Source organism: Prionailurus viverrinus, chromosome B4, assembly GCF_022837055.1.
Source record: "Prionailurus viverrinus isolate Anna chromosome B4, UM_Priviv_1.0, whole genome shotgun sequence".
NCBI lineage: Eukaryota > Metazoa > Chordata > Mammalia > Carnivora > Felidae > Prionailurus > Prionailurus viverrinus.
In genome coordinates, this window is record NC_062567.1 from 8,356,065 (window position 1) to 8,379,206 (window position 23,142).

General features: G+C 47.6%; 1 protein-coding gene across 2 annotated transcripts in view; it reads left to right on the plus strand.

Moving 5' to 3' along the window:
* The window catches only part of CAMK1D (calcium/calmodulin dependent protein kinase ID), a 507,758-nt gene that overhangs the window by 60,814 nt on the left and 423,802 nt on the right, over positions 1-23,142 (plus strand). Inside the window, exon 1 of one of the 2 annotated variants that reach the window (XM_047865692.1) lies at positions 13,389-13,848. The exons of the other annotated variant lie outside the window; for it this stretch is intronic. Coding sequence (XP_047721648.1) covers positions 13,757-13,848 — 92 coding nt within the window. The 5' untranslated portion in view covers positions 13,389-13,756. Of the gene's footprint in view, positions 1-13,388; positions 13,849-23,142 lie in introns of those variants that run through there. 2 annotated transcript variants of the gene reach the window in all.

Consider the following 23,142-nt stretch of genomic DNA (forward strand, 5'->3'; position numbering starts at 1 on the left):
TTATTGACTACCTTTGTGGTAGAAGCTTTACAGTTACTCATCATTTAATTTGCTTGCAACCATCCAGCAAATTAGATATTACTGTTATTTCCATTTTCCAGGCAAGGAAATGCAGGCCGAGATTATGCAACGTGCCCAAGGCCACACAGCTACAGTCGTGGCTGAGGTGAACCCGTGGTACCAGTTAAGAGCCACACGCTCTTTTCACTGCCCTCTGACTTCTCATTTCTTTGGAAAGGAAACAGGACATTTCCTGTTGGGGACAGCTCTTCATGTCGCCCTGTTTGAGCATCCTCAGCCCCATGAAATTTGGGTGTGCATTGAATTCATTAAGTGTTTCTTTAGGACTAGCCACATTTGCCCCCATGGGGAAGCTGACTTAAAAGGTGACGGGGGGCGGGGCACCTGGGTGGCTCAGTCAGTTAAGCATCTGACTTCGGCTCAGGTCATGATCTCACAATTCATGAGTTCAAGCCCCACATCGGGTTCTGTGCTGACAGCTCAAAGCCTGGAGCCTGCTTTGGATTCTGTCTCCCTCTCTCTCTGCCCATCCTCCACTCACGCTCGCTCTCTCTCTCTCAAGAAAAAAAAAAGCATTAAAAAAAAAGTGGTAAGGGGGTATAAGGCATGGCATCTGCCTTTGGAGGCTCAATGGAGAGGGTAGGCATCTTTGCCCACAGAAAGAAGCAACAACCGGGGCCAGCGGGGTGGTACCATCAGTAATTATGATGGGTTTCCAGAGGCAGGAAGGGTGGGTGTGCTGCTGAGGAGGGGGAAGCCCTGACCAGCCATCTCTCAGAAGATCAGGAGACTAGGGTTTAAAGGCTCTAGTTCATAGATGCAAAAGCTGAGATAAAGCTTCCCCTGGTGCATGAGGATATTGATTTGAATTATCATCCAAAGCCAAATGTGAAGTATTTAGTCTTTTCCTGAGTACACAGGAATAGTGTGAACCTGGGATTTGGGGTTAGAAAGGAACAGATGTGAAGCTCTTGGCTAGCACCTACTGGCCCCCTTCTCCCTTCCATTGGCCATTTGGCATTTTGGGGGAAGGCTGAGGTGGGATAGGACAAGGTAGCAGATGGAGGAAGAGGGGTCCGACACCCTCCTGCCTCCTGGTTCCCTTCTGAATGGAACTGGAGCTCAGGCCCTTTGTGAGCCTGTGAATATTCTGATTTCTGGTGAACAGGCAGCATGCAGAAGGTCAAATTAAAACTCTGGGCTCTGTGTAGGCACAGCAACAAAAAGTTCAAGTGTCTTGTCCAAGGATACATATCAACCCAGAAATAGAAGTCGGATTTCTGGCCTGCCAGTCTGGGGCTGCCTGTAATTTAACGTTCTGCGTGAGTCACAGATTCATCCAGTACCGGGAGGCAACCGAGGGACTCAGCATCTTTTCATAACTCTCAGTAGCTGCGTTGAGGGAAAGAGAGAAGTTTTTGTTCATGAGCTCATTCCAATCAGAATGTGTCCAGACGCCCAAATATTTGATTTGAGCCTGGTTGCTAAGAGACCTCCCACTGGGACCCAGCTGCCTGCGGGCAGGAGGGCGGTATTGGCATGGCTTCAGATTTCTGCCAATTTATTTTGAAACCAGAAAACCTGGAACCTCGGCCTCCTCAGGCAGCAACACGGAGAGGAGAGATCTGAGTCAGCCAAGTAACAGAGGAAAAACCCCCACTGACCTTCTGCCAGGGATCTGGAGGAGGGTTTAGGATGATAGAATTCTTACATTATGATTGTTTACTTGATGGGAAAGATGCTGGTATGGGAATGAAGAAGAAATCAAAGCTTGGTGCTTGGTCATGCAGGGGGCATCTCGGAGCAAAATTCACGGATTCCAGAGCAAGTGCCGGCTTTCTGAGTTGTAACTGGACATTGTGAAGGCTACCTTGATTCAAAATCAGAGCCACACGCCCAGCTTCTTGGGCTTTAATTACCCAGTGACTGGGGCAACTGGGTGGCTCAGTCGGTTAAGCGTCGGACACGATCTCGCGGTCCGTGAGTTCGAGTCCCGCGTCGGGCTCTGGGTTGATGGCTCAGAGCCTGGAGCCTGCTTCCGATTCTGTGTTTCCCTCTCTCTCTGCCCCTCTCCCGTTCATGCTCTGTCTCAAAAACAAATAAACGTTAAAATAAATAAATAAATAAATAAATAAATAAATAAATAAAAATAATTACCCAGTGACTTACCCTCCCCGCCCCCCCCCCCTCCTGGAAATGCCTAGAGCAAAAGTGTCCTAGAGAGACCTGAGGGGTCAGTGCTCAAAGGAGTGCTGGGGAAACCCCGCTTTCTCAACACAAGGCGGACGGCTGAGCTAGCAGTGCCATTCTCATGACCAGGGAGTGATCTATATAGGCCTTAAACTTTTACCAGGGGTACAGGTATCCTCTGCTGTTTGAAAATTTGAGAAAAAGGTGGGAAACAAAAATGGGGCTCAGCATTTGTTTGCAGTCGGCCATCACAGAGCCAGCGTGCACCTCAGCGGGGGGGGGGGGGGGGGGGCCTGCCAAGCCCCTTCCTGGGGAACTACACTCTGTATTTCATCATCTATTGCCTCAGAGTTAGACCACGTTTAGGGGTGCCTGGGTGGCTCAGTTGGTTAAGCCTCGGACTTGACTCAGGTCATGATCTCACCATTTGTGGGGTCGGGCCCCCTCATTGGGCTCTGTGCTGACAGCTCAGAGCCTGGAGCCTGTTTTGGATTCTGTGTCTCCCTCTGTCTCGGCCCCTCCCCCACTCACATTCTGTATCTCTTTCTCTCTCTCTCTCTCAAAAATAAACATTAAAAAAATTATTGAAAAAAATATACCATATCTGTGAGCACCTATACTTTATCTTGATTTATTTTGTGCATCTGTTCATTAAGATATGTCCTAGGGTATCAGAAAAGCCTAACAGAGGTTATTTTTTGGGTCTGGGAATGCTCAAAAATTTTCCACATAAATTAATGGTAATTGTTTCTTTGCTTTACATCATTTTGGCTTATGAAAGTTTTCATAGGAACGCTCTGCTTTTGCATAGCGTGGGTAAACCTGTCTTTTGTTTCTGAACTTGGCTTTAGTTCTTATTTATAAATAAATGTATTTATTTGAGAAACGTAGGTTTTGCCATAAGGATTTTTGCTTGAGAATTGGAATTCGAGATGTAAAGGTCACGCGTGGATGGTTACACTTGGCTTTCACCCAAAGCTGTCTTCTCCATTTATTTTCCTCTTGGAGGTGATATATCCTAGTGGGTTTTCTTTCAGTTAGAACTTCGCTGTAGGCCCCATTCCTTTCTGTGTAGATGTGTGACTTTGGGCAAGTTTGATGGCTCAGTTTCCTCATCTGTCAAAAGAAGTCTTTGTTGAGTTTGAGAAGAGTGGGCCGTAGTGTGGTGTCTGGGGAAAATCAACTGGAAATAGGAAGGAGCTTGGAATTAGATATGGAAACGAGAGAGAGCAAAGGACTCCGTCTGGGCTCAGCATAGTGTTGGGCATGCGGTCACCAATTCCTAAGTCATTCTGGATTTGCTCTGAGAGGCTCCCGTCAAATTTGCTGGATTGGAAAGGAAGGTGAGAAAGGAGATATATGCCTAGCGCCATGAACAGAGGACTCTGGAACCAAAAACGAATAGTTTGAATATAATGTAGGAGATAAGAAGTGCCTCGCACAACTGGGTCTCGTGGTTTGAGAAGGCATCAAATCAGTAGGTAATATAGTTTCCATCTTGCAGACCTCCTGAAGTGAAATATACCTGAATCCAGAGAGAAAAGCCAGTTATGTATGTGTGCTGAAGAAATCTGCAAGAGATTTCTAAACTTGCCTCCCCACTCCCCTTCAGTTAAATATACCACATCATCCCAGATGCCAATAATTTGTTTCCAGGAAAGAAGCTATGACCTCACAAGGGCTGCATCTTGATATCATGGCAGGATCCCTTAGGTGCCTGACCAGGGAGACCGCCTCTTGAATACAAATATCCTTGCTAATGAGGCGCATTGGCAGGGAGAAGAAGGCCATTCCAAATAAGATAAATGCGGCAGAGGGAGGGCCAAATCCTGCCTGGAGATCTTGAATATTCTGTAGGATACTCAGCCAAAACCTGTCTCTTAGTTTTTCCGTAATGATAGATGACAAAGCCCGGGGTAAAAATAAACCCACTTCCAGTGTTGTTTCTGGCTGGTTCAGCGGGAAACAGCATTGTTAACCTTGAGGGGACTAAGATTTGGGAGGCCTGGCCTCTCCAGGGAGGAGAATGAGAGAAGAAGATGAGTTGCTTCTCAGACTCCCCTGGCCTAGGCTTCAGCAGCCCTCCCTGAGCTCCCATGTACATTTTATCCGCAGAAAGACTCTTCTCGAGGCCGGCCGTGTAAACCTCCTTCCTAAGTGCATCTGTTTAAGGCAGGTGGTTGCTCTCGGTAGAGTGCCTACATTTTGTTACGGGTGTAGTTAACACCCCAGCAATCCCACGGGCTGGTTTATGTCCACTGAAGGTGTAAATTCCATGGATGCCTCCTTCTGTGAGCCCTGGGAAAAAAGCATTTGGACCAGGAATGCTGAGAAGCCTTTAGCTGATTTTTTTTGACCTGTCACTTTTGGCTGGATATTTATTTCCCCTTCCCCTTTTCCTGTTTTCAGAAACACTTGGGGAAATAGCTCCATGGTGGCCGACAGGGACACTTTGTCAGCTTGAAGGAGCATATCTTTTTTTTTTTCTTTAAGCAGCAAGACATTTGCTTTTATACAAATATTTGTCTCCACTTGTAAGTTTAAATATAAAAACTGATATGTTTCCGGTTATAGATTCTTAAAGTCTTGGTTCCGAAGAGTTAATGCCACAGTGCCAAGACACTCTCAGGCAATAATGTATTGGCAGGATGTAGTTAATTGATAGATTTCCTTCAGCTAGAAACCCCCTGGGGGAAACAATAATCTTGTGACATTCCAAGATTATTTACATCTAATATAAAATGCAACAATAGTAGAAGTCTTGTGGGTAGATATATTTTTGGTGGGGATACGTTTTCTTTTTGGCCTTTCTTTCATTTATAACTGAGGCAAACAACAACAACAACAATATTGCAACAACAAACAACAACAAACAACAATAGCAGCAGCAACAACAACAAAAAGCCAGATGTGACAGCTATTAAGAGAAAAAGATGCATACTATGACTACCTTATGTTTATCTAGTGCCTTTCTTCTGAGAAGTTCAAAGTGCTTTCCAGATGTTATCTCCTCCATCCCCATATGTTATCCTCATTTGAAGAAAGGACTGGAAAATGCCTGAAGTCAGGGAGTGTGTTAGACATCAGATGAGACTGGGTTCTTGCATCTTGCACCACACCTTGTTCTGGTTTGCACTCTGTATTCAGTGCACCAGGGTTGGAACACAAGCTAGCTGTCTTTAACCAGAGTCTTGTTTTAGACAGCCCCTCATTGCACCCCCTCGGCTGTCTCCCTATGGCCCCATGGCAAAAACACTGAACATGCAAAGGACTCTTGCCAGACCCATGGACACACCCAGTTGCTTCTTGGCTTGTTTCCTGCATCAGCTGTTTGCAAAGTCACTAGCATGGTGTATCAGTAACGTAATTCCAGGGCCACAGCTCTATTGGAGTTAAGATTCAGTGAATTGCTTCTGACTACCCGAGACTAACACCTGCAGAGATACCCCAATGGGAGATTGCATTTTAGAATCCTGGCTAATCAGTCCATCTTTGGCACATCCTAGCACTTCACCCAGACTTCAAGATTCCTTAATGACTAGAAATTGAAATTTATTATTAACATCAAAAGTAGGAATGCAGGAAGCAATATTGCAATTTTCTCTGGAGCTGTTGGCCCGAATTCCTTCAGAGGTGTACAGGGTTCTATTGTGGTTAAGGCTGTGGTTGGCCAGGATTAGAAAAGCCACCACAAGCCCGTGTTCTTTGTGTGGGTGACAGAGCCATTACTGAAATGCCGGGTGGGGTGTTGCTAGGTTTTCAACCCTGGTTGTCATACTTGTTGAAGCACTTAAAAAATTTATTTGGTGGCTCAAAGGAAGAGCAAGTTAGGGCTTTCACAAACAGGTCCTTAGATTTCCTCCAGCTTTGTCTGTGTTCCCCTCTCAGCTTGCTGCACTGTGTCCCCATATGCACAGAACCAGTTCCAGAATGCACAGCCTTTGTGGCAACCATGAGTGCTTTTGCCAAATCTCCTTTGGGCTTCTGGGTCCCTGACAAGATGGCACTTCCTGGCCCATTTTTGGTTGGGAGAGACTGTGTCAATAGTTCTGGCCAATACTTGGAGTGGAAGTGATGTGTATCAGTTCCAGGACAGGACAGTTAACTGCCGGTTCAAGACCTGGCTGGATTTCCTTCCATCATAGCAACTGGCAAAGCTTAAGATGGCGGCTGCTCTGTCAGCCCCCAACCAATTTATGATGGATGTGAGAAACCAACTTGGTCATTATGAGTCACTACGATTCTGGGATGGACACCAGGCTTTTCAGATGGATACAACTTTCTTTGATTTTCATACCTTAAAATGTGCTGCTTCTTCTGCTTGAAATCTGCACTGTTCCTTCTCTGCTTGGCAGATTCTTCCAGATCCTTCCAGACCCAGTTCAAAAGTTCCTTTCTGTGAAGCTTCTTTTGACATCTTCAGGAAGGTGGATCCTCTCTATTCTGTGCTTCCGCACTAGTCACTGTGCAAACTTCCATGATGGCCTTAATCACATTTTATTCTTGCTATCTGTTTACATGTCTTAATAGATGCTGAACATCTTGTGGGTAGGAACTGTGCTTAATTTTTCTATCCAAAGTGTCTTATTTCAAAGTACAAGCTCAACAAACATCTCACCGAGAAAATAACACACTCCAAATAATTTATAGATGTAATTAAGGTCAACCCGCTATAAGGTGTTATAATTCATTGTCCCAATGCTCCCAGATATACGAGAACTGAAAATTTACCAAGTATTGGAAGACATTTTTAAAGGTTGATTCCTTTCTTTTTTCAACACTATTTAAGTAACTGTTATATTTCAAACATGTTTGTCGTTCAAATAGCTAAAAGGAAGAAAATATTGTACAATCAGGCTCCCATCTTTTGACAATGATCTTTAGAGGAAACGATTTTTTTTTTTTAACGTTTATTTATTTTTGAGACAGAGAGAGACACAGCATGAACGGGGGAGGGGCAGAGAGAGAGGGAGACACAGAATCGGAAGTAGGTTCCAGGCTCTGAGCCATCAGCCCAGAGCCCGACGCGGGGCTCGAACTCGCGGACCGCGAGATCGTGACCTGAGCTGAAGTCGGACGCTTTAACCGACTGAGCCACCCAGGCGCCCCGAGGAAACGATTTTTTAAAAGATAGGAGGTTTTGGAGAAAATCAACCCTTATGGGCAGTTTTTTGAAGCTGTTGTAGTTGGGTGTTTAGGTCTAGCTCTGCTTATATGAAACAGCGTATTTATTGACTCAATGCCCTCAGTTTTTGTAAACGCATTTATGTAAATGCATTTATGTACATCATCAAATGTACCTCCCTTAGTTGTGCGGAATTAGTTCCAATATAAACTGAGGAAGTTTCAATGTCTGCGGTAGATTCCATTCTGGGTAGAAAATCAGGGGAGGTGCCATTTTGTTTAGACGAGGAAGCATATTTACTGCTTGTAGTTTACTTAATTTTATAAATGCACCTGTGCATATTGCCAAATGCACTTCAGTGAGTTAAGAATAGACTCTTAATTCTAACATGAACTGACAAGATTGTGACTCAATGTCACTTGTAGAAGAGGCAAAATCCAGGTCCAGGAGAATGTCAGGCAAGGTCTCACCCTTGTCTCGGGTCTAAGGTAGAAAGATAAAGGTTATGTCCATACTAGGTAGTATCCAAGGTGTGTGTTTGTTTAAAAGTCCCTTAAAGGTTTGAAAAAAGTGAAAAAACAAAAATACTTTTGTGGATTCCGCAGCCATTTGATTCTGCTAGTTTGGTTTTAAACAACTATCAATTCTCTCTCTCTCTTTTTTACATTGTAGTGGACATCTCTCCTGTTTGCTTGCTCAACATCCATTCCTCCTTCTAGTAATACCTTCTCAGTGTTCGTCTGAGGTCCATTATGTGATAATGCCATAGTTAACAAGCAGGGTTCTGGAGCCAGGCTGCTTGGGTTTTATTCACTCGTGTGGTGTGATCTGGGGTGTGTTATTTAACCTTTCTAATCTTGGTCTGGTCCACTATGAAATGGGGAGAAGGATATTACCTGCGTCATAGAATTGATGTGAAGATTAATAAATAAATATGGTAAAGCATTTAGAACAGGGCTGATGCATAATATGAATGCAGTAAATGTTAGCTCATGAAATTCTTATGTGACAATTACTTCCCTTAGGAACTTTACTGTAAACATGTCTTCTATCACTGGCTGTGGCTATAGAAGTCTGTAACAGACTGATATGGTTTTTTTCTTCAATGTATGTCACTTGATTATTTTTTCTTTGAAAATTGTTAACTTGACAATAAACAAACAAATAAATAAATAAAATATTATTACTAAAAAAAAATTTTTTTAACGTTTATTTTTGAGACAGAGAGAGACAGAGCATGAATGGGGGAGGGTCAGAGAGAGAGGGAGACACAGAATCTGAAAGAGGCTCCAGGCTCTGAGCTGTCAGCACAGAGCCCGACGTGGGGCTCGAACTCATGGACCGTGAGATCAAGACCTGAGCCGAAGTCAGACACTCAACCGACTAAGCCACCCAGGCGCCCCTATTTATTATTATTTTTAATGTTTATTTATTTTTGAGAGAGAGACAGACCGAGTGTGAGCAGGGGAGGGGTAGAGAGAGAGGAGACACAGAATCTGAAGCAGGCTCCAGGCTGAGCTGTCAGCACAGAGCCTGATGCGGGGCTCACACTCACAAACTGTGAGATCATGGCCTGAGCTGAAGTCTGACGCTTAACCTGCTGAGCCACCCAGGTGCCCCAACAATAAATTATTTTCAAAAATCAAAACATTATTTCTTTAGAGGTAAATTTTACTAGGATACATCTTCATATCGATCATCCATACATTTTCTGGTACATGATGTGCTCCTTCAGTCTGTCAATTAAAGTCTTTCCTCATTTCTGAAAAGTTTTCTTGAATAACATCTTTAAATATTTTTTGTTTCATTATTTCAGTTTCTTCAGAAGGGATACCATTTATGGATATGTTGCTCTTCCTTTGTGTTTCATATAATTTTCTAGCTAATCTTTGTTCTATTTTATTTTCCCCACTAGTCTTGATTTGTCCTCTAGCTCACTAAAAAGGGTTTTTAGCAATTTCCCTCGTGCTGTTTCTAAGACAGTCTTGTGTATCTATGGTGGTTTTACTGTTTCCTACTTCCTTCCTGAGCTCTCCAGCTCATGTTTTAATTTCTCCTGTTGACTTGCCCTATCTTTCCTGAGCAAATGCATCTTTCTTTGTTTTATAGTATTTTTTTTTGTAAATTATGATATGTTTGATCACAGACTTTATCTTTTCTATAGCAATTTTTTTTCTGCTGTTGAGTCTTCACTGCCACGTGTTTTTCCTATTCTGCCCCCCTCCCCCAATTTTTTTGTTTTAGGTTTTAGTTGGAGGAATTTTGTAATGATTTTGTGCTGGTTCCACCTTGACTTTTCATCATGTGAACGAGATGAGTTCCTCCATGAGCAGCTATTTGTAAGAGGTTCATGTTAAGGAGTGGGCCTTAGACATTTTGCAGGCTAGCTGGAATTTTCCTTGGATCACACTCAGTTTATGACCCAGGTCATAATATTGAGTCCTTCTTGACTATGCCTCTCTTCTTTTCGCAAAGGAAGCCCTTCTTTGTGATTCCTCAGTTATGCTTTTCCTAGATGTCATTGTCCTGTAAACTGTCCATGACTTAGGTTAATCATCAGTATATAAAACATACTCTAGTAACTCTTTTACCGATTTCTAAGAACTAAGTACACAATTTAAGACACTAAAACTTTTGCAGCATTTATGAGAAGAGGCTCTAACATCAAAGTGTTGTCAAATAATTCATTTGATGGAGAGGATAGCACCCACCTTTTAAGAAAGAAATGTTTTTCCCTGCAATATTTCTTGTTGAGATTTAAGTTTTTCCACATAGAATGTATCTATAGGAGTTAATCTAATAAAATATTTTTGATCAATACATTTTTGGACCAAAGGTTCTTAAATTTTCAAAGATTAATGATATTCTTGATGAGCTTTTCATAAAATGAAGAAAAATCATTGATTTACAAGTCCTAAAAATTACCGAGTTTACATACTATTAAACCTGCTACAACATGTATTTTATATGTCCAGAGAGGCCAAGTGTTTTTACAGATTTTGTGACCTGGGACTTAAGTCTAGCTTTCTAGATTTCTAGTTCTTTATTTCCCTTACACCATCTGCCCAGGTCTGAACTTGGGCCACACAAATCTGAACTATTGGCAGGAGGGTTGGTGGGAGAAAAGTTTGATGGGAACAGTATTAGTAACTCTTTAATGATGTGTTATTAAAAGCACCTCTTCTTTGGGTCCTTTAATGAAAATTATAAGAGCTTTAAGAAAATATAAAGACTTAGGACCTAACTTTAGTAATCCAGAATATGTGGCAGGGCTTTCTAGAGTGGAATTGTTGGGGGGAACAGAGAGATTTTGAAGGATAGATAATAACTGATTAACCGTGGAAGTGGGATAGAATGATGAGCCTGGCAGCCATCACCTTTTCCTCTAGAAAAACACGGCAGGCTGAAGGAAATGGTCAGTTACTGGATAACAGTCCACGTGAGGGCCCTCGGGTGAACAGAATTAGGCCGTGTATAGTCTAAGGCATAACCATTCTTAGGAAATGATGGGTTTTGTTTTCTATGGCAATTTCCAGATCAAGATCTTTTATTTCACATGGAGTCCAGTAAGGGAGAAGTGACCATACTAAAGCCACGCAAGTTGTCTTTGGCATTTCTACCTCCTTTGGGATCCATTCCTCTGGGTCTGGCCTCCTCAGTTCCGCATTAAATGTCTGCATCTTTTCTCTGGGATCTGGTCCAGCTGACTATGACTTGATAATGCTGAATGAACATCATTACGAAGTTTGGAAGAGAAAGAAAATTCTCAATAGCCTTTCGACCAGTACAACAAATGTCAAATAGCTGTCCTAATTCGTTTTCTTTATCCACCCCAACACCCATTCATCCATCAGTTACTAGGTGTAAGTTACCATGCTAGGTGCTGGGCATACAGTGGTGCAAAAGGCAGCGTGTTCCTTGACCTCATAGACCTAACAGGCTGGTAGAGAAAGTCACGGCCACAGAGCCATGTGCCATACTCCCTGCTTTCTTTCCCTTCACTTTTGCTCCTTCTGGACAGCAGCCTCTTTTCCATAGGGAGAAAGAGAGAGAACATCAGCATTTCTTTAGTTTTGGGGACAAGAGCAGAGACTGAGAATGGTTTTCAAGAGCTCTGGAGGCTGATCCTTAGGCAAGGAGCAAGGGTGAAACAGAGAATAAAGAACTGAGTAAGAAGAAGGAGAGTGGAAGGGAAGGAGGGAAAGAAGAGAAAATGCTCACAGTAGAGCATGGGAAGGTAATGCCCGGGTCCAACTCTTCATATTACTGAACATTTGACGGAAATAAAAGATATTCTAGTTGCTCAAATCCAGTTCTTGTTGAAAGAGGTGCTGTTTGCCTTGCGTTTTGGTTATATGCCCCATCTTCTTGTTTCCTTGGAAGTCTGTCCCGGAAGTTGTGTTTGTCCCTTTAATCTGTGTTTCTAACAGTCAAGCGAGACCAAATTTGCTGTCCCCAGCCTGGAGAGCCTGGAGCTAACAGCCCCAGAAAGACAGGAAACCAGCATGGAGGTGTGGAGGGATGGGGAAAGCCAGGGTATCTTCTGACCTCCTCCGGGTCAGAGTAGGAGTGAAGGGCTGGCGGGGTCCTGATGGCTTCTGGGAGAGTCCTGGGCCTGCATCCACCCTGTCAGACCCAGGAAGAAGGTGCTGGATTAAGTTTCCTTTTCAGGGAGTACACCCCCCCCCCCCACCCTTAAAGTGAAATTGGAACAGTCCTGGGGAAATGGGGCAGGTGTCAACAATCAAGAGACAAGGCTGTTTACACAACTCAGCTGAGGGGCCCTACGGGAGCGATAACCTGGATTTTCTGGAAGAAGAGGTAGTCCCTTCAGGTCGGGGACGGGGATACGCACGCGGCTCCCCCGCTGACAGGTGGACATGGGAGAAGGGTGGGCAGTTAGAAGAGAATCTCGGAGATGGGAGGCCAGAGGGAACTCTTGAGTTCGTTTCTCAGCCAGTAGGAAAAGATGTTTCGAGGGACAAGCCCCACCTCAGGGTACCCTACTAGGCCCGCCGCAGGTAGGGCTAGGAGGGCAGCCCTCCGCTCCAGGAGGGTGTGGGGCACACGTTCACTTTACACTAAGTCTCTGGGTTTCGGCGGGAGGAGAAAGGGAGAAGCCAGGAGGGGCCAAAGAGGAGCGCAGGCCAGCCAGGCCGGCCCAGACCCGCTGGCAGTTCCAGCCCGGGGGCCGGGGCAGCCCGCGGGGAGCACAGAGCCCGCGCCGGGCGGTCCCCGAATCCACCCGCAGCCCGGGCGCTCGGTAACTCCTGGAGTCTGGCTCTCTAAGGGAACACGAGGCGGCGCCTGGCGCGTCCTGCGCATCCCCGGCCCCGAGGCTCCCAGGCTTTCTCTTCGCCACGAGGCCCCCTCCCCCGGCCAGAATTTGACGCGAGCGCCGATTTTGGTGCAATGCGAATTAGCTCCAGTCGCCTAGTCGGGAGGGACCGGCAGGCTCCGGGAGCGCCAGAAGCGGGCCGGCGCTGCGGGCCGCGAGTCAACGCCCACCGCCACACGCATCCCCACCGCCGCCTCCCGTCGCCATAACAACCGGCCCCCGCCCGCCAGCCCCGCGCTGCCCGGGGACGCACCCGCCGCGGCCCCCGGCGCGCGGGGAAAGCGCCCCCGCCCTCGGCGCCGGGGATCCGGGCGGCCACGCACTCCCGCCCCCACCGCGCCGCTGCGGAGCGCTACGCAGAGGCGCCCCCTCCCGCCGCCAGGGAGGAAAGCCCTCGTGCCCCTGGGACTTGACTGCAGAATTAATAAAGCTCCCCAAGGGGCTGGAGTCCTCTCGCGCGCTCCCCGGCACCCTGCACCTGCCCGGGTCCCCTGCACCTGCCCTCTCCGGGGCTCCAGGGCGCGCGAGGCCGCCAGCCCACGGCGGTGCCCCGCGCCCGGGGCACGGCGCTCCCGGGGAGCAGGACATCCCCGAAGGCGGCAGCGCGCCGGAGGCGGGGAGGCGGGAGGCGGCCGGGGCGCGCGGGGAGGGCGGGGAGCCCGCGGGAGGAGGAGGAGGGGGAGGAGGAGGAGGGAGCAGGGCGGGCGGCGGGGAGGGAGGAGAAGGGAGGCAAGAAAGTAGCAGAAAGTGAGGCTGGCAGCCGGCTGCAAAGGAGCTAGGCGAGCGGCGGCGGCGGCAGGAAGTCTGTGCCCGAGACCAGCAGAAATAAGAGCCAGGGAGGGACCGCGGCGGCGGCGAGAGTGAAAGAGGAAACTGCAGAAGAGGAAGCTCTTGCCGCAGCACAAAGTCTCCGGCTCCCGCGCCGAGCATCCCCACGCGCGCGCCCCAGCCCTCCCGGACAGGCTCGCCGCCGCCCCCTGCGCCCCGGTCGCCGGGCGCCCCCTCCTCAGCGCGCCCACCCCGGCCCCACGCGCCCGGCCGAGCCGCCTCGCCGCCCTCCGCACACGCCGTCCTCGTCTGCCATGGCCCGGGAGAACGGCGAGAGCAGCTCCTCCTGGAAAAAGCAAGCTGAAGACATTAAGAAAATTTTCGAGTTCAAGGAGACCCTCGGGACGTAAGTGGGGCTCGGGGAGAAAAGGGTGGAGGTGCCAGCGGCCACGGGTGCACAGGCGGCTCCTGCCGCCACCGCCACTGCCACCGCGGCAGGAACAGGCTGGTGGCCGCGTCCTCATTGTCCGGTTCTCGGCTCCGCGGAGCCCCCCGCGTGTCCAACGCGTGGGTCTGCGTCCCCAGGGCGCGGGTGGGCACCGCTCCCGGGCGGGGGCGGGAGGAGCTCCGAGCTTTGGGGAGGACAGTCCCCGGCAGGCGACTTTCCACTTCCCCTGACACCGCCGCCCTCTCGACTTCTTTCTCCCCACGCGTGACTGTGGGCTGAGCATGGTGGATATTAACGTTTACCTACCGGTCGTGTGCGTTTACTCACCGTGTGTGTGGGCGCACCGTGGAGAGGAGAGATGTGGTCACGAGAAAATGGGGCTTTGGCCATTCCCATTTCTGTCCTTCCATCATGTGTTCTTACGGAATCGACATCTGCACGTACTAGGTGTAGGCAAGACTTTGGATGCCACGCGATTATGGAAGGGAAGAATTTCGCAGTGTTCTGGGTCACGTGTGGGCAGAGCCTTACCTGAGCGTCTGTCCATTTCACAGAGACTCAACTGCACACGCTGGGGTGCGTGGCTCCAGGGAGGGTCTGTGAGTGTCTCCCTACAGGCGATTTCTCTCCAGGGCTGTTCTGTAGTCCAGTGCTGGTGGCTGTGGCTCAAGAAAGCAGAAATACTCTGAAGTCCATGGCGGGAATGCTCCAAGCATGTGCTGCTCAGTTCAGCTGCTGTTCCCTTTCTGCCCAGGAGTTGGTTTTTGTTTGTTTTGTTTTTGAAGCGCCTCAGAATAGGTAAGGAGGCTGATAGTGAAAGAGAATCAGGCACTGCTGGGGTGAGTCTGAAGTTCAAGTTATGTTCTCCCCTCATGTGATCCGTATCTGTTGATGATCAGTATCTGTCAGTATATATATTCTCTCACACACACATGTGCTATATGAACGGAACATTTTGCAGGGGTTCATGGAGGTGTTGATTAGGCTGGGAAGAGAAAGAGGAGGTGTTAGGTGAGATAAACCACTGTGTTCTTCCTTCTTTCCTTCCTCCCGCCCCCCCCTTTACTTGCTTTTGTGGTTGGTTTGCTTTCCAGAACCACATTTTTCAAACCCAGGTGGTCTCCTGCCCCCTCCTTAGGGTGCCCCACCGTTGCTCAGTCATTTGCCCTCGCCCTCACCTTTGCAGTGGGCCCCCCAGATCGAAGTTGTGAAGGCAGCATTCCCAGCCTTGCTTCTGATTCCCAGGAAAGCACTCTGGCGAGGCCGAGAATAGGGTCTCCCAGCTGCTGTGCTGCACGTTAGGGAGGGCACCTGTGGGTACAGATGGTCTGTCTTTGTTGGGATGAAAACAGAAAGGACTTAGACTTTTTCGTAAGGAGGGGCTTGGGACTGCTTCTCTCAGCCTGGCCAGTTAAGGGGTGAGTTTTGGTCAGAACTTTTGAAAATTGCTACTGAGGCTTATTGGGATTTGGAGTTTGGACACGGAGATGCTCAGGTTATGGAGAAACCAGAAGCATGCCCTTGCTTGTCATCCTGAGACCGGTTATGTGGCTGCAGATGAGGGGACGCCAGAGCGCGGAGTCTCATCATGTGGGAATGCCTTCCTTTGCATGGCGTATCCCCACCTGAACCCCTTGCTCTGGCCCCCCCTGCCCGCAGCCTCCACGGGGACAGAGGCATTTCCCCCTAACTGACTCCTGCTTTTCAGGAGAGCCCTGCAGCCGCACCTTTGCAGCAGCCTGGTGTTGGGGGGGGAGGGGGCGCTGAAGCTCAGTGAGCTGTGGCTTTATTGAGTGGCTCCTGCTGTAGCAGGCGCTGTTTGGGGGGGTGACTGTGGGTGGTTTTTCCTCCGTGAAGGATGGGGGTTTGCCTTCTGGTGCCAGAGAGACCAGTGGAGCTGCTGTGGAACAGTCTCTTGGACTGTGGTCAGGTGCCCGGTGAACTTGGGCATGGGTTTCTATTGGGGCCCCAAAGCCTTGCCTCCTGCCTTGGAAATAATTCTTTGGAAAGAAGCTTCCCAGTGAGGCCTGTGGTGCAGGCGTGGGTTCTAGAAGAGTCTAACACAAATAAGAAAATGGTCAAGATGTTTTTGTTCAATGACATAATAGTAGTCATCGTAAGTGACTTTCTTAAATGAATACTGTGTATTAGGTATTATTCTAAGTGTCTTACATGTATTTTACCCTCATAATAACCTTATAAGGTAGGTATTTGGTATTATCCCCAATTGGCAGATGGGAAAACTGAGGCAACAGAACGATTAAGTGACTTGCCAAGCATGAGCTAGGTATTAAGTGTGGAACCTAGGCAGAATAACTCATTACAATCACTATGGCATTGAGTCACTTTGTGGGTTATGTAACAGCAAGTGTTTACTAATAATTTGATTTAACTTCAGTATTTGGAAAGCTAGCTTTAGTATTAATGCAAGGAAAACATAATTATGGGGTAACCTGTTATCTAAATACAGTAACATTTCAAAGCTCTTGGATAATCAGCATTATTTTGTCTCTTTGGACTTTCTAGCAGTCATGTGAAGTTTTAGGATGCCTGTTTCATGCTGGGCCAGCTCCAGTGACCTTGGCCTGAGTCTAAATAGGGAGGTTGCTTCCAGTCCTGTCTGTGTAGATGTTGAGTCTGGACCCCTCTCCTGTTTGTAATGAAACCTACTGTCAGTCGGAGGCATCACTGATCACGGTTGGGATTCATTTCCAAGGTATTCTACAGCTCCAGTCATTTTGTTTGTCGCACCTTCCCCATATGTCTTCAAGATCCTAAGGCAGGAAAGCCCTGGCAGGAGCCAGACTGTCATCTTAGAGTGTTAAAATGCTTTAAAATAAAGCGATGTAAAGGCCAGAGGAACACATTTGGCCAAACTTTGTAATCCGATACCTGGCTGCCTGATTCAGGTAATTTTCTGTGCGGAGTAGAACACTTACTGTTGAAGCCAAAGGGTCAAGCCATTTAGTTCATGTGGTCAGAGGGGCCTTGATGGGGACTGGGGGCCAAATGGGAGTGAAGACTGGCTCAGGAGGGTGGGAAAGAGATTAGGGAAGCCAGGGACGGCCTGGGTGAAGGGCCCTGCCTTTGGGATTTGGGCCTGGGTTAGCTGATGTGCCTCTGAGTCAGGCCTCAGGAAAAACCTGCAACTCGTGGGCTGCCTGTAGCTTCCTTTGAAAGGAACTCCAGAACCTGAGATGGAAGACCTAAGCACTATTTATGAATCAGAGATGTGTTTTCAGGTCCTTGGCACACTGGGAGCAAATAAATGTTGTGTAACAGCAAATCAGGGATAGTGAGCATTTCTGTCAGTGCATTTGCTGAGACCCTCCAGACCATCTCTAGCGGAGATGTCCTTCAACGACTTCTGAAGTGAAAAAAATGATGCTGTGCCATTCGGAGAAGTATATGGATGGCAAGAAATCTTTGGTGTGGTGTCCAGGAAGTACCCCAGACTCATGGAAATCACTTCTGTAATTTTGATGCCATGGAAGCCATCTGGACAGAGAAGGTCTGAGTCCTTGGCATGATACAGAATGATTGTCCCAATTTCCTCCTTTCCTCTGGAGTATAGGAAATGGCCTGTCCTAGAAAATAGATCTTCATCTCTGCAGGGTGTGAATACATGCTTTTCTTATAGACTGAACATTTTACGGTGAAGTGATTGCTGTCTGTAGGGGGCTGGAACTGGCCATCATGGAGGATTGGAGCCTGGCTTTCAGGTATGGCTCAGCCACTAATAGGTTGTGTGGCCTGTGGACTGCTTGGTCATTTGTCCACACCACTCTCTCCCTGTCTCAGCTTCCTTGTCTCTAAAGTCACAGGGGCAGGGAAGACAAGATGGTTTTCAAGTGCCCTTCCAACCCTGAGATTATATGGCTCACCTGAACCAGGAAGGTACTTGCGTGGTTCTTTACGAGCCTTCCTGCATGGCTAGTGCAACTCATTTCTGTTTGGAGCGACATTTTTATGCCCAGGCTCATAGCAAAGTGAAAACAGCTCAGGACAGGAAGCCTTATCCCACTTCATGTCAATAGCATAGCGTGTTCCCTTTTCCATCAAACGAGTGACTGCTGGGTGCTGCTTTAGGAAGAGTATAAATAGAAATTTCCGTGGGGCAACCACTGTCTTTTCCCACTAGTATCATACTTACATTCCTTATTCTGAAATTGCTCAGTAAATACACCTGTTGAGGACACAGGTGATTGACTTATCTGAAAGCCCCAGTGGGAACCACATTCAATGGTTCTTTTTTGGGATGTGTGTGTTGCGGGGGAGGGGTAGAAAGGCAAAGCGGCTTCAGGTGGTTTGTGTATTTGGCTGATTTTGTAGTATTTATTCTGGGATTACTCAGAATTTTAGAGTCTGGGAGAAGCATTTGGAAGAATATTAGCAAGAGGGAAACAGAGTTGGAAGTCCCTAGATTTCTCCCTGAGGGTGTCCCAGCTGCTGTGTTCACTAGGAGTTTGTATTTCTCAGCTCTGTTTTGTTGTGAGGAAGGATATACATTCAGCCGCTCATTTGCTTAAAGATCTCTGTTGAGCATCTGATCTAGTCTGGGCTCTGTGTGTGGGGGGTGGTGGCACATCGCTGCAAACAACAATAACGAAAAATGCCTGCCCTCTCAGAACTTACCTTCTGGTGAGGGGGCCTGGGAGTGAAAAAGGTAAGTAAGTAAAATGTAGAGTGTGATGCGTAGTACACATGTGAGGGAAAAAAGCCAACCAAGGAAGGGTTTTATTTATTTATTTAGAACTTTAAATGCTTATTCATTTTTGATAGAGAGACAGAGCACAAGTGGGGGAGGGGCAGAGAGAGAGGGAGACACAGAATCCGAAGCAGGTTCCAGGCTCTGAGCCATCAGCACAGAGCCCGATGTGGGCTGAACTCCCGGACCGTGAGATCATGACCTGAGCCGAAGTCGGACGCTTAACGTTTAACGGACTGAGCCACCCAGCTGCCTCAGGTGCCCCAGCAAGGAGCCATAATGATGGCTGAGTGAGGCTGAGTAGCCAGGGATGGCCTCACTAAGAAGCTAACGTGGGACGGCTGAAGGCAGAATGTTCCCATCAGAGGGAACAGCGAGGGCTGAGGGCTTGCCGGGGAGCTTGTCCAGTGTTCAGAGAGGTCCGTGTGGCTGGAAGTTGGTGGTTGGGGGAAGGAAGCGGGAGCTGAGGTAAGAGAGGCATGGAGGTGAGGAGATTGGATTCCTCAAAGGGCCTTTGCAGGCCATAGTAGAAACTTTGCTTTTGCTCTGAGAGAAATGGGGGACATTGGAGGGTTTTGAGCAGAGGAGCACCTTGAAGTGACTTAGATGTTTCCATCACAGAGTGATCTGTGTGCCGTGTTGAGGACCGTCTGGGGTCTCGAGGGCAGAGATGGGGGGGACCAGCTTGGAGGCCATTGCAACGATCCAGGTGAGAGACAGAGGTGGTTTAGAAGGGGGAACCTTAGCTACACAGGCTCCACTTCTCGTCAGAAGTGGTTGGGTCCTCGATATTTTTGGAAGGGACAAGCAGAAAGGAATTGCTGTGGTTGGATATGAGATTCTCCAAGGATATGGGGTTGGAAAAATGGTGCCATTGGGTGGTTTGGGTCAGTTCATCCAAGGGTTTTCTGAGTGCCTGCTCTGGGAAGCTCACGTCCTTCGGGCTTCTGGGCCCTCCCCGTGAGGGACTCCTGCATCCCCAGATGAGTTTCCTTCCCTCTGAGTTTGTGTGGAAAGGGCTTTTGAAGGGCTTCCTCCTCAGTCACAGAGGGAAAATTGTGGCAAGCTGGACATTTTAGCAGCTGGGAGAACTGCTTAACTTTCTGGGAAAATGCTGAGTGTTGGCTGTAGAATTATCAGTAGGAAGAGCTAGCTCACCTGCACAGGTGGGCCTATGCACTATAACTCTCCCACTCGATTTGGCCATTTAAAGCCCAAACATTCCATGAAAAATAATAAACACAAGACTCTTTTCTACTCCTTTTTTTGGCAGGATGTTTTATATTTGGAGGGGAAAAGCCAGACATTTTTCTTGATTGGAAAAAAGGTAACAACGCTAGTGTCCTTATTGATTAGTGTAGTGGGATTTGGGAAATTGCTCCTTTGGGCAGAGAGCTCATTCCAGAGGGGCTCGTAAGGACTGTGTCTCAAGTAGAACTTTCTGGTTTGAACTTGGCCACTGAATGGACAATAATTAGGCTTGGTAGGTGGACATTTGTGTCCCCTCAGGGGAGGATTTTAGGGGTTAATTTGTTGAATTTTTCTTTGGCTGGGTCTCCATAAATCCCTTTAATCTTTCCTTTCCCCAAATAAATCTCCTTAATCCCTTTCAATCTCTTTCCTTCTCCTCCTCTCTCCTCTGGGACGGCTTAGGCATTGATCCAGTGGGGGATTGTCACATTTCTGATCAGCTTGCACTCACAGTGGCAGACCTCCACCCTCATGCCTCCCATTTCACAGGAATCGTCAGGGAGCCAGACCCCCCTGAGGACCCATATTTTTAATTGAAGAAGGAACTGCTTCTGGGTGACCAGCAGGAAGACTGGTATCCTGGTCAGTTGCCTTAAGTTTCTTTTCTGGCCCAAGATGGTCAGCGCAATGCATATGTAGCTAAAAGGGGAGGATCTGTGGGCTCTGGGAAAGATGCTGTCCTGATCTTTCTCAGTTCATGTTGCTTGTGTCCCTTTGACTTTCTCTGGTGCAGGAAACCACTTTTTCCCTGGGCTAGCTTTCATTAGATCCTGCTTGATTAAAAAGATGTTTATTATGCAGTATATGTATTATTCGGGCTCCATTCAGACCAAAGGTAACCTTCAAATGGATGGCACAGGCCAAGTTTGTGTGATGGCACACCAAGTTCCTTCCACATCTCCAGTGATCAGTTATGTGTCTTGTGCTATTTTTCCTAGTTATTTCAGAAGGATTCAGAAACCGAGGGATTCTGTCTTTTGGATAACACCAAATCTTGAGGATCAGCTTTTATTACTTACTTACTTACTTACTTACTTACTTACTTACTTATTTATTTATTTATTTATTTATTTATTTTTAAAAGTATTTATTTTTGAGATAGAGAAAGAGCATGAACGGGGGAGGGTCAGAGAGAGGGAGACACAGAATCTGAAGCAGGCTCCAGGCTCTGAGCTGTCAGCACAGAGCCCGACGCGGGGCTCGAACTCATGGACTGTGAGATCATGATCTGAGCCGAAGTCAGATGCTCAACCGACTGAGCCACCCAGGCACCCCGAGGATCAGCTTTTAAAACAGCATCCTTGGTGAGGCCAGGTAGGGGAGGCAGGGGGAGGCCATGAGCCATAATGGAAGGGTGACTCCAGCCCAGCCGTTCCTAGCTGTACGCCTCTGGAGAGGTTCCTTAATCTTCCCGAGTTAACATGGAGTTGGACGTTGTTGCCTTGTGGGATACTTGTAAGGATTCAGTGATGTACATGAGGTGCCTGGCACATAATTGGGATTAAGTAAACGGTAGCTGTCATCAGCTCTGGTCGCCATCAGCAGCTGTGGTTGAGGGGGACTGCCAGTGGCAATTCTGGGTACCTTGGGGAGGAACATGTCCGTATCTGTTGGAAATTGATTTTTGGAAGCTCTTGTTGCGAATATGCACAATGGTGCATACTTGACCTACTCCTCTCCCCCGTCCCAAGTTGATTTAAGAAACTACCAACAAGTCTTCCATCAGTCAGGAAGAACAATTGCTGGTTGTTTTGCACAGCACAGTAGTGAGTAGCTAAGTAGGTAGGCTCTGAGGTCACTGGGCCACGAGTGCAGATCTTGGTCCTCTGCTTCCTAGCCATCTGGTTTTGGGCAAATTGTTTGGCCATTCTCAGACTCCTGTCCTCTCCCGTAAAATGGGATAAGACCAGCACATAGTCCCAGGGCTGTCGTGAGGATTACATGAAGGTGCATGAAAACCACTTAGTGCAGGGCATGGCCTATGGATCTGTCTTGGTAAGTGCTCATTCCCTCTCATTAGCCCCAGAACAGTGCTCCTCAGAGGCTGTGTGCACGAAGTTGGAGGGTCCATGGAGCCATTCAACATTTGCTTCCCAAAGGAGGGTGATGAGTTCATAGAGTGCTGGCATTAACCAAGAGACCCAGCCAGGAACGTCCTCCGGGCCAGCTCGGGTACTGGAGTGACCTAGTTTGCTGGATATCACAGGCTCTTTCCTTCCTCTGGTTATCTTATCAGCCTGGTCTCTGCACCTCTCCCTGCACCCTGAGCTGGGTCTCGTCTTGTGTTGTGTTTTAGCCTGTCCCTATCTGCATCAGCTTGTGCAACAGCTTTCCAGCGGCAGCTTCTGTCTTCTTCCCAAACAACACATAGGCTTCGGCGCGGCTGTGGCCCCGCTTTGGCTTAAATGTGTTTTTCCTTTCTGAGAACTGCTTCAGTGTGTGGGCTTTGTTTCTTACTGAAAACACGTTTTGATTTGAGGACTTAAGTAATTTATTTGCAGTATGACAACACATCACGGAGTTGAGTAGTTTAAAATCGATATGTAATAGGGCGCCTGGGTGGCTCAGTCGGTTAAGCATCTGACTCTTGGTTTGGGCTCAGGTCATGATATCACAGTTCGTGAGTTCAAGCCCCGCGTTGGGCTCTGTGCTGGCAGTGTGGAGCCTGCTTGGGGTTCTCTCTCTTTCCCTCTCTCTGTGCCCCTCCTGCTCTCTCTCTCTCTCTCTCTCTCTCTCTCAAAACATTAAACTTAATAAAATCAATATGCACTGAGTTAATTTTGGTGGCAGAATATTTAAGAAATGGCAGCATATATGTGTATATACCACATGGACATGTGTAACAGCTTATTTAAAAATCTCTTTGGGGGGATTGTTGGATGGGGTGTGGGAGAAGGTCTCAAATGTTTAATTTCCCAGGTCTTAGGATGTCAGTGACAGTTGGGAAGCAGATGTCCAGATTGGGCGATATCCTCTGTCTTGACCTCTCCATTTGAGCCTTTTTGATGGCCAAAGTCTGGGGTGACAGCATACTGGGACCTCTGTAATGGGGTGAGCAGGGGGGTAAATGCCCTGACATGTCTACTTTTTGGGAGGACCTCTCTGTCTTTCATGACCACAGCACACATCACTGTAATTGCCTTCACACTGAATTGGATTTGGTGCTGTAACTGGAACCTTAAAGGTTTTTCCTCCCTTGCTTTTTAAGGCAGAATAATATTCCATTGTGTGTCTGTACCCCATTGTGTGTATTCATTCATCTGGCGGTAGACAGTTGGAGTTATTTCCACCTT